At 42.9% G+C, this 15,174-nt stretch overlaps 1 protein-coding gene across 1 annotated transcript in view; it reads left to right on the top strand.

Annotated features, from left to right (window-relative positions):
- Positions 1 to 15,083, top strand: part of GRIN3A (glutamate ionotropic receptor NMDA type subunit 3A) — a 146,851-nt gene extending 131,768 nt beyond the window's left edge. The window contains exons 7-9 of the mRNA XM_072991995.2: positions 2,436 to 2,600; positions 5,101 to 5,174; positions 10,894 to 15,083. Coding sequence (XP_072848096.2) covers positions 2,436 to 2,600; positions 5,101 to 5,174; positions 10,894 to 11,233 — 579 coding nt within the window. The 3' untranslated portion in view covers positions 11,234 to 15,083. The remainder of the gene's footprint in view (positions 1 to 2,435; positions 2,601 to 5,100; positions 5,175 to 10,893) is intronic.
- The last annotated feature ends 91 nt before the right edge of the window (positions 15,084 to 15,174 follow it).

Consider the following 15,174-nt stretch of genomic DNA (forward strand, 5'->3'; position numbering starts at 1 on the left):
GGGTGAGTCTCTAAAGGGTCCTGGGGTGTGTTTCAGGACCCTTTAGAGACTCACCCTGCCCCCACCAGGGGTCAGAGGGGGCAAAATTGCCACCTTCTGGGACTCTTTTGAAGCTTGGGAAGCCAGAAGAGTCCCAGAAGCTGGCGATTTCGCCCCCTCACCCCCAGGGGGGCAGGGTGAGCCTCCAAAGGGTCCTGGAACACACTCTAGGACCCTTTGGAGGTTCACCCTTCCCCCCTCCCCGCCGGGCCAGAGGGGGCAAAATTGCCACCTTCTGGAACTCTTTTGAGGCTTGGGAAGCTTCAGAAGAGTCCCAGAAGCTGGCGATTTTGCCCCCTCTGACCCCCGGGGGGGCAGGGTGAGCCTCCAAAGGGTCCTAGGGTGTGTTCCATAAGATGGACTTCTCCATAAGGCTCACCAGTTTTTAGGAGAAGAAAACAAATTATTCTTTTCCTAAAAATTTGGTGCGTCTTGTGGAGAGGTGCGTCTTATGAAGCGAAAAATACGGTATCTATTGCATTTTCATTCCATCTGTAATGGAAAAGCGAGGAAGGGGAGGGAGAGAGAGATTGGTATGAACGAAATAACTTTTAAAAATTGCCAGTGTATATATCTGCTGTTGTGGCACTTAGTCATTTCATGCTCTTCAAGCCACGTTGCTGTAATTATTTTCTCCTCCTCTTCCCTGATTTTTATATCTTAATGACAGGCTTTAATGAGGGGCTGCCATTTCAATATGTTTTAGTACATCAGAGTGGACCCAATGGATCATCACGCCCAGACCTTGTCTGGAGAACAGAACTCCCAAACTCTGGCTTCTCAGCCAGATACTTAAACCACTGCACTATCCAGCAGTTCTTACAGTGTCCCTTGAGAAGTGGCCTCTCTTATATCGACAGAAATTGTACGGAGCACCAGTGCGGAAAGATCTAGTCAGCTGAATGATCTATTGGGAGAAAATGAGGAGGCTGAGTTTAAAACACATTTACTTGTCTCATGCAAAGCTCACCCATAACATTTTAATACCTTAATCCACTTGCACCTTTCTCTCCCTAATTAGCATGATCCACTGCCTACTAGAAAGTTCTCTTGGGTTAGATGTAATGATCCTTCTTTTTTGTGGCTCTGGTACAAGAGAAGGTCCTGACTGACAGCTGTATCCTAAACATCTTAATCACATATAATAGACAGTTTTCTTATCTGTGGGAAACTCCACAGAAAGTTACAAATTGGCCAGGTCTCAATCGGGTTTAATACCCAGTTAGCAAAATGAAAAAATGTTTCCTTGTGGCTAAGGCAGTCCTCTTAAAAGGACCCAGATGAAATATGTGTGTTTAAGATGGCAGATCAAAGTGATGGCTCAGAAATCCATGGGTGCAGGTTGGAAGATGCTCTTTGAACCCAGTTTCACAGGAATATCTGATATCTGAAAAGAATTAGCTAGGATCCAAAGAGGGAATCGTGCACAAACAAAATATCCCCTGATCTGAGTATTCCCCTCTAAGCAACATGGGTTGCATAGAGGTTCACAGTTCATTTTTCAGGTTCATGGAGGGGGGAACCACTCACCTACCCACTCCCTTCTCAGTGTACCCATATTTTTTGCTGATTTGCTGAAGCAAATCAAAGTGCTGAGGGGCAGTGGGGAATTCAGTACTTCATTTTGTTTCAGCAAAACAAGATCCTTGAACAGCGTCATGAACTGAACCACAAACCAGCAGATTTGTTGGTTTTTCTCATTTGTGGTTCAGTTCGTGCCCATCTCTAGTGCCTAGCACTGGAAGTTGTCCACAATGCTACAAAGTAGCATTACTCTCAAGCATTAACAGGAAACAAGAGATTGCAGTCCGCACAGCTCAAATGCTGAGCTGCATCTGTGGACCCTGCTAATAGATCTGAACAACAGATCTCAACAACATCCTGAGGAGGCTGGGACTAGGTACCAGGCCTGGATTCAAAGAACCCCAAGCTCTACAGGCCCAAATGCTGTGGTGTGCACAGGGAGCTTGCAAATATTCATTTTTGGCTTTTGTGGGACTTCTGTCACTGTTGTGATGTGCACCTCTGATTGATGGTAACACTGTGAATGAGTGATCTCCAGAATGTCCTGTCCTCCACAGCCATGATCAGCTCTTGCAGACTAAAGGAAGGGAGTCAATCCGTCTCACATTTGGCCTTCCTCTTTTCCTGCTGCCTTCCACTTTTCCAAGCATTATTGCCTTTTCCAGAGAATCCTGTCTTCTCATGGTGTGCTCAAAGTAGGGCAGCCTCTTACCCTGCTATAAAACTACTAAGCCATTGGACTGAAGTTGCATTAGAAAGCCCAGGAAGTAAGGGGAAATTACTCAAACTATGTATTTCTTCCTGTTTGGGTAATGAAACTCTTACATTTTTTTCTTTTTCTTTTTTTTTTCTTTTTTCTTTTTCCTTAACAGACATTGCAGATGGGCATCAAGCATTTTTCTGGGCTGTTTGTGATGTTATGCGTTGGATTTGGCTTGTCCATTCTCACTACTATCGGAGAACATATTGTATACAGGCTGGTAATCCCACGGATCAAAAAGAAATCCAAAATGAAATATTGGCTCCATACAAGTCAGGTATACATTTCAGAATTAAGCCTTTCAAAAGTAAATAGCTCTGTTCTGAACAGACTGGGTCCAAAAACAAAAGCAAGCAAAATGTTTTATTTGTACTGTAATTCTTACTCACCATGCTGGCTAAAGGATTTTGAAAGTTGTAATCAGAAATAGGAACTTGTCCAAGCTGTAATAAGCTGAACAGAAACGGGGTGGCATGAACATAAAGAATTTACAAAGCTGGTTCCCAGGATCCCATGTGACCACAGGTCAAATTACACATTGAGAAAAGGTCAAATTACACATTTTGTGCTACTAGAACATTTCCTGTACAGGCACACAAGTCTTCCAGAGCTTCATGCCTGAGCAATTAGACTTGCTATGTTCTCTGACGAATTCTGGGAGTTATTTTCCAGAATTGCAAATCTGCACACCTCTACACTAGAGTAGATGCCAGTTACTCCAATAGGCTTGGCATAATTAGGTTTGCCTTCCTTGGCACTCAGACAGCACAATTGTCTATTCTGCTTTTTTTACAACCTAAAAACATCAGTATTATAAATTCTGTCCACTGTTAGAGAAAGGTGTGTGTTTAGAACTTGAACACAGAGGGAAGGAATAGAATTATCTTACCATAAACTTCATTTTTCTCTAAGGAACAGAAAGATTGAACTTGTCAGGAGGTTATCTTTACTGTAGAGTAGGCTCAGGACATGTTGGGGGTCTTAAGGCTCGTCTGGATGAAACGAATGCCCTGGATCCATTCCAGTCAGGCTGGAATCATCAGGGGATGTGGAGCTTCATGTCATCAGTACGCTGATGATACTGAGCTCTACATCTCCTTTTTTCCAACAACAGTGGATGCTGTCTTGTCCCTTGAGCGCTGCTTGGGGGCTGTTCAGCAATGGATGGAGAAGAACGGACTGAGGCTGAATCCGGGCAAGACAGAGGTCCTTTGGGTGGGTGCCCCATATATCTGTGATCTGGGAAACTCCCTCTCTTTTGTGGGGTGACTCTTACCACCAAGAGTGAGTTTCGCAGCTTGGGTGTACATCTTGACCCGGCACTCACAATGGAGACCCAGGTGTCATCAGTGGTCCATTCTGCACATTTCCACCTTCGGCGGATTGCCCAGCTGCATCCCTATATTGATGTGGGGGCACTCACCACTTTGGTCCATGCACTCGTAGTCTCATGCGCTCTATGTGGGGCTGCCTTTGAGATTGACGCAGAAACGTCAGATGGTACAAAATGCCACGGCCAGACTTCTAACTGGGGTGAAGAGGCACCAACATGTTTCCCCCACACTGGCCGCCTTGCATTGGTTGCCCATTCGTTTCTGGGCTGATTTCAGAGTTCTTACGATTACTTATAAAGCCCTAAATGGTTTATCGATATCTGGCAGAGTGCCGTCTCCCACCCAGTTCTGCCAAAGACACTCGTTCTAGCCAGGCCAGGCGATTGAGGGGCCTAACACCGAGGGAGGCCTGGAGGAAAGAACAAGGAACCAGACCTTCTCAGCAGTGGCCCCTCGCCTCTGGAACAACTTGCCCATAGAGATCCGCCTGGTCCCCTCTCTGGGTGACTTTAGAAGTAAACTTAAGACATGGCTATTGTATGTCTGTATTTTAATACAATGGTGCCTCGCATAGCGATCGCTCCATTTTAAGATGAAATCACTTTGCGACATTGTTTTTGCGATCGCAAAAGCGATTGCTTTGTGATGTTACCTATGGGGAAAATTCACTTTGTGATTATCACAGGGAAGCAAAGCCCCCATTTTCGGCCAGCTGATTGGCGGTTCCAAAATGGCCTCCAGGTAAACAAAATGGCCGCCCGCTGTGTTGCCTCGCTTTAGAGGCACCGAAAATGGCCGCCACAATGGAGGATTTTCGCTTAAGGTTAGTTTTGAAGCCCGTAGGAACACATTAATGGCGTTTTAATGCGTTTCTATGGGCTTTTTAATATCGCTTAGAGATGAAATCGCTTAGCAGCTATTTTTGCTGCACGGATTAACATCGCTAAGTGAGGCACCACTGTATCTACATTTTTACATCTTGGATTTTTGCATCCTCCTGTATCAAGGCCGTTAGATGGGGAAAGGGATCTAGCCTTTGGGCTCACAGTAACTGGGACGGGTCCCCTTCCAGCCTACTGACCACTCTGTTAGGCTCATCATCCCACTCACTGCCTGGAGTGTTCGCTGAGAGATCCTGGGAGTTGTAAATGCCTCTTCTCAGAAGAAAAGGTGTTTTTTTTCAAAACCTCTGTCCAGCTATCATGCCAAGATGCCGAGATGGAATGCAGGACCTTCTAGATAGCATTCAGGTCTCTCGACATTGCCCAGTGTCATGTGGACTAGATTTGCTTTAAGAGTACTAATTCGTGTGAGTGTCACTATCAAGCCGCTTTGTGGAAAATATGTATTGAATATTGTGTTGTCTTACCTACCGAACCCAAATTCTATATTCAACCTTGCATTTTCCCTTGCTGATTAACTTATTTTCTCCTTTTTCGCTAGAGATTGCACCGTGCTCTAAATAGCTCATTTATTGAAGACAAACACCAGCCGAAAGCAAAGCGAGTTGAAAAGAGGTATGAAAAAATGACTTCTTAAACTCCTTATTTGCAGATGAATCTGTAGATATTAATTCCCCCAGCACAAAACATATTTGGTAAAGGAAAATAAAGATATTTTGGAGAAATGGCATAGTAGAATGTAGTCACACATTGAAGAGAAACAGATAGTTTCATAAATCATCCAGAAGCCCTTTAGCTCTATGTCTTTCTGTGGAATGGCAAATTCATTCCCATCAATTTATTGTACTAATCTCAGTCTTTGATTCTACAGAGAACACTTTTGTGAGAATCAGTCCCTCTTGGATCCCCCCTCCCGGCCCCCCCAAAAACCCCAGAAGTGACAGGTGGCCCATTTTTAATTTCCTAAAAACCTTTGTCTGCATTCAGTGATGCCACTGGACTAGCCCAAGACCTGTTGTGTTAAAGCTGTTACGCATCTCCTGTCAGCACAAGGGTTTTACACAAGAGGCTAAACAATCCTGTGTACAAGGGTACAATGGCTCTGCATGTGTAAGTGTCTGCAGAACAGTGTAATCCAGTGCAACTGCACTAGTGGGAGCTTTCATTCCACTATAGTCGTATGGATTTATACCAGTTTCCCCCAGCCATCAAAGCAAAGCCAGAGGTGCACCTTGGTTTTGTGGCAGAGTAAGACAAACAGCAGCTGAGGAGCAACATTGACTTGTGGCGTCAGCTCTTGGAAACCTGGGAATGATTAGCTGAGCACCCTTCCCCTTTTGTAAAGGAATTCTGTCCACACTTCTTCCTAAGAAAATGTGCAGTTATTCCAGAAATACACCTGAATTAGAAAGAGTGATGGAAGTCCTAGCTCTAGCTAAGTAAGTTGGAGATATCAGGAGCCATGGCTGTCCCCTTTCATCTCTGGACAAAGGAAAGATATCTCTTTTGTCGAGGGACAAGAAGAATAAAGGTGTGAGAAGGAAGGAAGTGACATCAGCAACCCTAGGAATAGCAATCTGAAGTTGAAAGACAATCAGCACAAGTCAAAGCAAGTAAAGGCCAGTCTAGGAAAGCAGAGGAGATGGTTCTTTTTTTCCTCTCTCTTTCTTATGACACAAACATTCGTCCTCCCGAGTATACACTGAATTGCTTCAGTCAACTTTAAGAATGAGTTGCACTTCCTTGAGACTTTCAGGACCAAGGATCTCTTTCTTTAAAGAAAAAAAAATGGAGGGGACTTCAAAATCAGATGGGAATCCCATGCAGCTTCTATGACCTGACAATTCCGTGCCCTTGCGCTATAAGAACATCACAGACAGGAATCATCTTTCCCATTTACTTGCTGAAGTCCGAAAATAATCTGGAGGGCCAAAAATTGAAGGGGGAGTGTCTAACTAGAGATACAAGTTTTTTCTTTAAATGACTGATAATTTATGGTTGCCCCACCACAAGATTTTTTGATAGGGCAAAATTGTCTGGCTAGTTCAGCTGTGGTATCCAGGGCCTCTTTGTGGTTGGTGAGGCACAAGACACTGCAAGCTATGGTGCACAGAGCCCAGGTAACAGATAGTATCAAGCACAAAAGTGGGTGTTGACATACACAGAGAGAGAGAGAGAGAGAGAGAGAGAGAGAGACATATTCACATGCAGATTCAGGTAGGCAGGCATTTTCTCAGACACTCTCTTACACACTCACACCATCCCATTCATTCTCCGCACAGCTGAAATGCAGAGCAGACAAATGCACCCTGACTCCAAACTGGAATGGTTTCTACGTGCCTCCCCCTGTGCCTAGTTTCAAAGCTGGGAATTTGACATTCACTCATCTTCATTCCTCCATTGGTCCTCCACTCCCCTTACTCACACAGTGTGACTCTGGGAGTGTAGAAGGAGGCCAACGCATGTGAGGCCCTGACCCTTCAATGCAGCAACCAAAGAAGACAGGAGTGGGTCGAGGGGAGTTAGTCTGAGGTGGAGGAGCACCCATTTGCCCTAATGGACCAGCCTTCTAGGGGCAAGTCTAGGCTGACATTTTTGCAGAAAGACACTCATTTAATTCTCTGGCATTACAGTGGTGCCTCGCAAGAGGAATGCCTTGTGGGACAAAAAACCCGCAAGACGATTGGTTTTTGCGATCGCTATGGTGCCTCGCAAGATGGTTTCTTCTATGGCTATGCTTCGCAAGACAGGGTTCCCCCCCCCCCGAGACCGATGCCTCGCAAGACAAAAAAAAATTCATTTTGTCTTACGAGGTTCCCATAGGAATGCATTGCAATGCATTCCTATGGGAAACCGCTTTTCGCAAGACAGTGCTTCTTGCGGAACAAATTACATTCGTCTTGCGAGGCACCACTGTACTTATGGCATGATGAATAAGAACTGGGCCTGCCTATGGTTTTCCACAGACAACACCCCCTTTCCCAAGCTTTTTAAAATGGCCACAGAAATAACCTGTCTGACAGTAAGGTGAGTTGTGGAAGTCTGACAGAATTAAACCTTGAGACAAGTGTTACTTTCCAAGAATCTTTGGCAAAAATATATTACTTGCCAAGCTGGGCCCAAGAACCCAATGGAAAAAAAATACACAGCCTCAGCCCTAAAAATACTCATTTCACATTTACTGGCTCTAATTGCAGACCTCCCAATGCCAGGACTGTTCAAACCAATTGCATTTCCATAGTAGAGTCATGTCCACAGGGCCTGTGTTGTAGAAACAGAGTCCAGATGCACAGCAATAATGAATTAATGCAGTTGAACAGTGCAGAAAACTCTCTCCCTTTCCATGATAACACTCATTTATTCCTTTCGATTGCTGCTATATTGAAAATGGGAAGAACCCGAGGAATGATGAAAATAAGTTCTACTGTATTATTATTTCCCCGAGGAACCATCCTCTCATACCTTCTTCAATCATACATTTCTCAGAAGGCTCCACTTAAAAAAACCCAATAAGAGTACATGCACACCTACGGCTTCAGGTGTATCAGGATGCATCTATTTCAATCAAGATGGATTTGCTAACCATACATTCTTCAGTGCTGAGATCAACATTTTGGTGGAACATGGGCAAAGGGGTCTTAATGGGGTGATGATAGCTAGTTGAAGGTAAAGTGTCAATAAATTATTATTATCAACTGCTGCTGTTCTCAGATTTTGAAATTAAATGAGTCCCATGTTTAGCCTTGTTCCACAGTTCCAATTTTATTCCAGGGATCTGAAGGCTTAAATACACTTTGAACTCCAGATGTTATTGTTTTACAGTTCCAAGCAGCCCCAGACAACATGGCTCCATTTGTCCAACATCATCTTTGGGATCTGTGAGACAAACCAGTAAGGACTACACCTGCAATTTGAGGGGGATTGCATAGGGCTCTCTTCTGTTTACACCTTACATTAACAAAATAGGTAATGCAAGGTGAGGTGTTAGGTAGCCACCCTCCATAAAAAATGTGGTGTTCCATGTTGAACCAGTCAAAACTACTGCATGACCTTCAAGTACAGCCATACAGTCTTGTACACAGGCTGGAGGAGGAAGTTTAAAAAGACAGTTGTTGATCCCTGCACCTACCCAAGATAAGGTGGCTTAAAAGATGGAAAATACCTGATTACTTCCTTTTTGATACAAAGGATGTGGAAGAAATCTTACTGCTGCTGAGACTCTAGTCAAGACCAGCTGTCCTCGCATGGTGAAAGGACACCTCAGGGACCCAGATTCCTCGAGAGAGCTCAGCATTGCCAAAAGGCTGAGATTGCTACAGCTGTCATTTGCCCCCACCTTGTCCTATTTACAGCTTAAGCAACATATAATTCCTGTTAAACTCTTCAGTTTTGGTTGAAACCAATGTGTTCTCTTTAAGAAATTAATCATACACAAACTCACAGGAAACATAAACACAGGACAGACTAGTTCAGAGGAGGGAAACAAGGATGATCAGTGGCCTGGAAACGGAAACCTATGAGGAAAGACTAGAAACAACCGGGCATGTTTAGACTTGAGAAAAGACATGAGGGGAGATATGATAGAAGTCTTCAAATACTGAAAAGGTTGTCATAGAGAGGAGGGGCAGGATCTGTTCTCAATCATCCTAGAGTGCATCCACACATAATAATGCACACAGGTTAAAGGATGGCAGGTTTTGGTTAAATATCAGGAAAAACTTTCTAACTGTTCGAGCAGTACAAATGTGAGTGCTCCAGTGCTGGAGACATTCAAGATAAAATTGGACCACCATCTGTCAGATCTGCTTTGATTGGATTCCTGCCTACAGCAGGGGGTTGTACTTGATGGCTTTATAGGCCCCTTCCAACTGCATTATTCGATGATTCTATAATTCTATGACTAATTTGTCATCAGAAAGACACAGATGCATTACAGGAAGGAATTGAATCCTGAAATAGCCATTGGATATCACATTGGATTTAGTGTTTTAAAAGGCAGCTGTGTTAGTCTGTGCGAGAATACCAGGCAAAATCCAGAGAAACAAAACAAAACAAGGCAAAAATCATGAGAGGCACTTTGAAGACTATTATATTTCAATGAGAGCTTTCATGGACAAATCGACTTCATCAGACATATTGGGGGGAAATGAAACTGGATGAAATATTAATTTCACAAGTAAAACATACAGTACTAAGTATTCATTGGCTCTAAGAGTCTTGGTGTGTGGTTACATCTCATATGCAGTGATTTATGAAGTATGTTTGGTGATAGGCTCTATTGTAAACATTCCTACAGCATTCAGGTATTATAGTTACATGTGAGAAATGGGAAGTGTAAAAATTCACTTTTTAAAAATGTGCCAATAACAGTAACTACTGGGGGGGGGGGCTTAGAACTATAGCTGTAACTAATTGCTTTTTTTAAAGTAGCTTTCTGAGATTTCCTATTAGAAATGGAGTGCTGGACCTCTTGCGACAGTCTACCACTACTCCATCAAAAAGTTGCAGACATCACTTGGAACGATCATTTTGAGATGGGCGTTAAGTTGCATATTACCTGAGAGGAGAACACAATCAAAAATGGGTAGATTGAAACAGAAACAGGACCACAAACCCAAATACAGGCTTTCACAGATTTGTGAATTTGGGGATTTCTCTGATATCTTTATTAGAACTACAAGATCTACAATTGGAGGTTAGTACATAAAGAGCCAGGCACTTAGAATGAGTATGTTTGCAGCACCAAAACTGAATACTATATAAATTACAGAATAGAACTTTCACATAAATACCCATTCTTGGTTGTTCTGCAAGTTCTTCATTTCAACAGTAATTTAAACTAGGGAGGTGATTTTGTTGCTACTGATATAAAACAACTGAGAACCAAACTAAATTGTATGTTTAGCACATTTTAAAAGAGGCAGTCTGTCAAGGGGTGAAAGACTCCTGTTGGTCATAGCCCGTGCATTTCCTCATCTACAGTATGTGCCTTGCATTTCGCATGCTTTATTTTGTGCCTGGCTCCTGGAAGGCAAACATAGATTTAATTCACAAATTTGATTGCTGAGGCATGTATTTGTAGGGGGAGTGTTAATTGTAGGAAATATGCATTTAATGTCTAGTTTGACCCCCCAGAGTCAGAAATCCTTACTCATAGATTGCAAATAAACATAGAGCTATCCACAAATTGTGAGGTATTGTCTACCTGTCCCATGCGCAAGAACAATAGAACCAGAGGAGGACATTGCTTGTTTTTCCTCCTGCAAACCACTAGTATGGTGTACACAAAATAGATAGCCATCTTCTGACTGTGAATTTGGCTTTCTTTATGCAGGTCCAACGCAGGTAACAGTGAGCATTCAGTATGGAATACAGCCAGCCCAGGTAACTGTCATCGGAGGAAATATATCTGCAGTGAGGAAAGCCAGAATGAAGTGGTACTGAAGCAGCAGCCGCAAGACATACCTCTTCCCCCACTCAAGAGAGATTCTCCAGCTGCGCTGACCACAAATGGAAAGGCAGACTCCGTTAACATTGCTAGGACCGCAGTGATGCAAGAACTTTCAGAGCTGGAGAAACAGATTCAGGTGATCAAGCAAGAACTGCAGCTGGCCATGAGCAGAAAGCTGGAGCTGGAAGAGTTTCAGAGGACAAACAGGACTGCAGAGTCTTAAGCAGCCCTGCTGCAGCTCTCTCCTCCTCACCCCTTTTCCTTTAACAAATTCATAATGCACTTTTTAAGAAAATAATAATAATAATGCCAGAAAGCAACACTGCAATCAGCAAGCAATATGTCCTTCAGCTGACAGCCTCTCCCTTCTGGAAAATCCAAAATGGGGGAAAGGCAGGAGTGCCCTGGCTCCGAGTTACCAGAACATTTTGAAAGAGGAAAAACCTTCCATGGGAAGTCTTCGCCTACCAGAAGGAGTGACCTCAGGCTACAGGGAACTCTATAAGTCACCAAATTATGTGGCTCCCATGTTTTTCTTCTCACCACACTCAAATGGAAACTCCACTTTTTAGCCCTTTCTGTGCATTGATTAAAACAAAAACAAAAGAATGGCGGAGACTTTAAAAGATTCTTCAGAATTGTGTGTCCTGGTGGTGCTTTGTTTAGAGTTTGCTTTTTGGAGTTGTTAAATGCCAGTCTAGGGAAATACAGTGGTGCCTCACAAGACAAATTTAATTCATTCTGCGGTTAATGTTGTCTTGCGAAAAATTCATCTTGCAAAACGCGTTTTCTCATAGGAATGCATTGAAATCTAATTAATGCGTTCCTATGGGCAAAAAAAGTCAGAACAAAGTCAAATTTGTTTTACAAAGGGTTTATTAAGTGCTGTTTAAAGCCATACATATTGTGCGGATGATTTCAAAAATTCCAATCAAAAAATTTAAACTTTTTAAACATCATAGAAAAACATTTAAAAATCAGCAAACATGAGGCAGGAACAAAAAACGGAAAACATTTGTCGTGTGAAACATGGCCATAGGAACATTTGTCTTGTGAGTCATCAACCCCATTGCCAAAACCATTCATCTTGCAAGTTTTTTGTCCTGCGAGGCATTTGTCTTGCGAGGCACCACTGTAAGCTTTCAAAGGCTGAAGAACCCAAGGGCCTGTGGGTGCTATTTGTCTCTATTGCTTTGATTAGTTAACTGAAAGAGTGAGTGCTACAGATCTTCCCCCTTAACAATCAGACACAAGGATCAGTGTCAATGATCAATAAACATTTCCATTATTCTAAGAACTCAGAGCTGACCTAAACATACTTTATAATTATCAGAGTGGGAGAAAGTTTATGCTGCTCTTTAATGGAAACCTACAGAGTCAGTCATATAAAAAGTTGATTGAAGTAGCATTCAGCATAAGCGTATTGGGCTGTGCCACTGCTGAGTATAAATGGAAAATCCTCTTTTTTGAATCCTCCTCCACATGGGAACAAATGCCCCAAAAGTCCTTGGGCTGATCAGCTAGCTATCACTCCAGTGCCTCATGTTATTGTGTATGGAACATCATGTAGAAGGGAAAGCACTGAAAATATGGCTCCCCCATCTCCATCTTAAGTTGAGACCTCCCACCTCAGGCTGGATAATGTTATGTAGCTCAGCTCTCAGTAATCAGATGTGGCATGGATGGAGAACATGAAGCCTCCCGGATGGTCTTGGACTATAACTCTCATCAGCCCTACTCAGTACAGCTAAGAGTGAGGAATTATGGGAGCTGCAGTCAAACTTCAGTTGGAGGGTGACATCTTCCCCGTCCATCACATTTCCTTATAAAATTGTGCCACTTTCCCTTCTGATGATCTGGTGTCAGACAAGGCCCACTCACCCTCAGTTTCTCTGCCTTTCTGAATGAATAGTACAAATTATTATTATAAAATTATCCCATGGTTGCCCTTCGCAGGTTCTATGGCTCTGCCCACCAGTCTTCAACAGAAGACAAATTACAAAAAGCATTTTAAAGCTACAGATAATTTATCAATGGTATAGCTTTAAGGTGTTTTCTAAAATATCATTTATATATATTACTATAATACCAGAATGTTATTTATATATAACATATTTCCGGCTGAATTCTCCATCATGATCCAGAGTCTATAGTTTTAGGATGATGATGGAGAACCTCTGGCTGACAGTTGGCCGAAAGTGAACACTATGGCTTGATGTTTTGAAGACCAGTGGTGTCCTTCAGTGAAATGTGTTGTGTAAGTTGCTGGTGGTGGCTTGGCTCTCCAGTTGTAAATGTGTGTTCTTCATGCGGGTGCTGTGCAAGCAGTAGGTGAAACAATATATGGCATACAACCAGCGGGCAGTGGCAAATCATTCCATCACTCCCCACCCCTCCCACCCTCTACAGCCCAAGTTCTACATACAAATTGGTATTTCCAGTGTGGCCTGATGTACCCATCAGTTTAACTTGTATGACCCTCATCAGCAGAGGTGCTCCGACACTACTCAAAGGAATGTGCATTTCTTCCCTCATGTAATTAGGCTGGGTGGCACACTTTACAAAGTTGCTAACAGGCATGGTTTTAGGGGGCATGCTGCCACATAGAATTCAACACATTTGCAGGGCTAGAACACCTGACATAGAACAGCATAAGATCAATGGCAGTAACCACAGAGGGGGGGAAATACAAAACTAAGCTGATATGACTGATAGCGGGAGTATCTCAGATACATTCCAGGTTACAGTAGGACCCTCATATTCATGGGGATAATTTCCAAGACCCCTCCCCATGGATGCTGAAAAATGTGGTTTATAACAAACCCTACTTTCATAGTGAACAGCATATATAGCATGGTCTCTGGCTCCCTTTAGTGGTCAGTTCTGGTAACTTCATGTTTAGAAATATATATTTCTAGGATTTTTATTTTCAGACCGTGGAAAAGTGAATCAGCAGGTACTGATCCCACAGATAAGGAGGTTCTACTGTATCTGCCAACTGGGGAGTATTATGAAAACTGCTGCATCAGCTTTAACTTTGCAAAAAAAATGTTGCTAATGCTTATGTGGACATGAGGACATAAAACAGTTTTTAAAAAGTGCTGCCACGTTGATTTTGACTTAGGGCAACTTTCCCAGGGTATTCTAGGGACCACCTACAGTAGGACCCCCATATTCACTGTGACTTGGTTCCAAGCCCACAAGTGGATACTTAAAACTACAGATAATAGCAAACATGAGAGAGAGTGTGGTAAAAGGGGGGAAAACCAGAAAAAAATATTTCCACATTCATTGCCAGCACTGTCCACCAGAGGGTGACAAAGCCCATACTATGTATTTTTCACTATGATAATCCATGTGAAAATAGTTTTCTATGGATTTTTTCTTTTAATATTTGCAGTAAGTGGATAAGTGATCCCGCAGATACAGGGGTCTTACTGTACTCAGATATGATTAGCTTGTCTCTCCTTCTGTTGCCACTCTGGGACTGTACAGCTTGCCCAAGGCCATGGACAATCCCATCAGCCACTAAAGGTGATCTTAGCTAGCCCCTCTCTCAGGAGGTATAGAGGGGGCTCAGACTCCTTCCCCCCTAGCTCTACATACAGAACCTTCAATTCAGAGAGCTTTATTGACTCATTGAGATATACCAGCACCTGAGCATAGCCAGGTGCAAATGTGGCCCTCCCCTGAATCTCGGCCAAAAAGTTTCTTTTGACATGTAACACAGACATTGGAGGCCTAAGAACCCAAAACCTGTGAGTGTGTATGTGTGCTGGCCAGTGCCTAGGGAATATCTCATCCCAACTGAATTACCAAGCAGTTTCCTACCTGGACAGGAAGTTCTTCTCTTTTTACCCTTCTGGGATCAATCAGCATTTTAAAAAGAATCCATTATGAAGGCAGACTTACGATACATCTCACATCTTTGGTGTAAATTAATGACAAGGTATTTCATTGATTTCTACAAGATTCCCCCTGGCCATTTCCTTATCTGGATAAAAACTCTGGTTGGGGTCATGGTTGTATGTTTTTGATTTTAAATAAATTTTAATATTATTTTTTTAGGCTGATGGATTTGCATTATGGTTTGGGTTTGCTTGACAAGGGTTGGACAGTGTAATTAAAAAAAATTCATTCTGCAGGTGCAGAGTACACTCTCTC

The sequence above is a fragment of the Pogona vitticeps genome, chromosome 2 (genome assembly GCF_051106095.1).
Source record: "Pogona vitticeps strain Pit_001003342236 chromosome 2, PviZW2.1, whole genome shotgun sequence".
NCBI classification, from domain to species: Eukaryota; Metazoa; Chordata; class Lepidosauria; order Squamata; family Agamidae; genus Pogona; species Pogona vitticeps.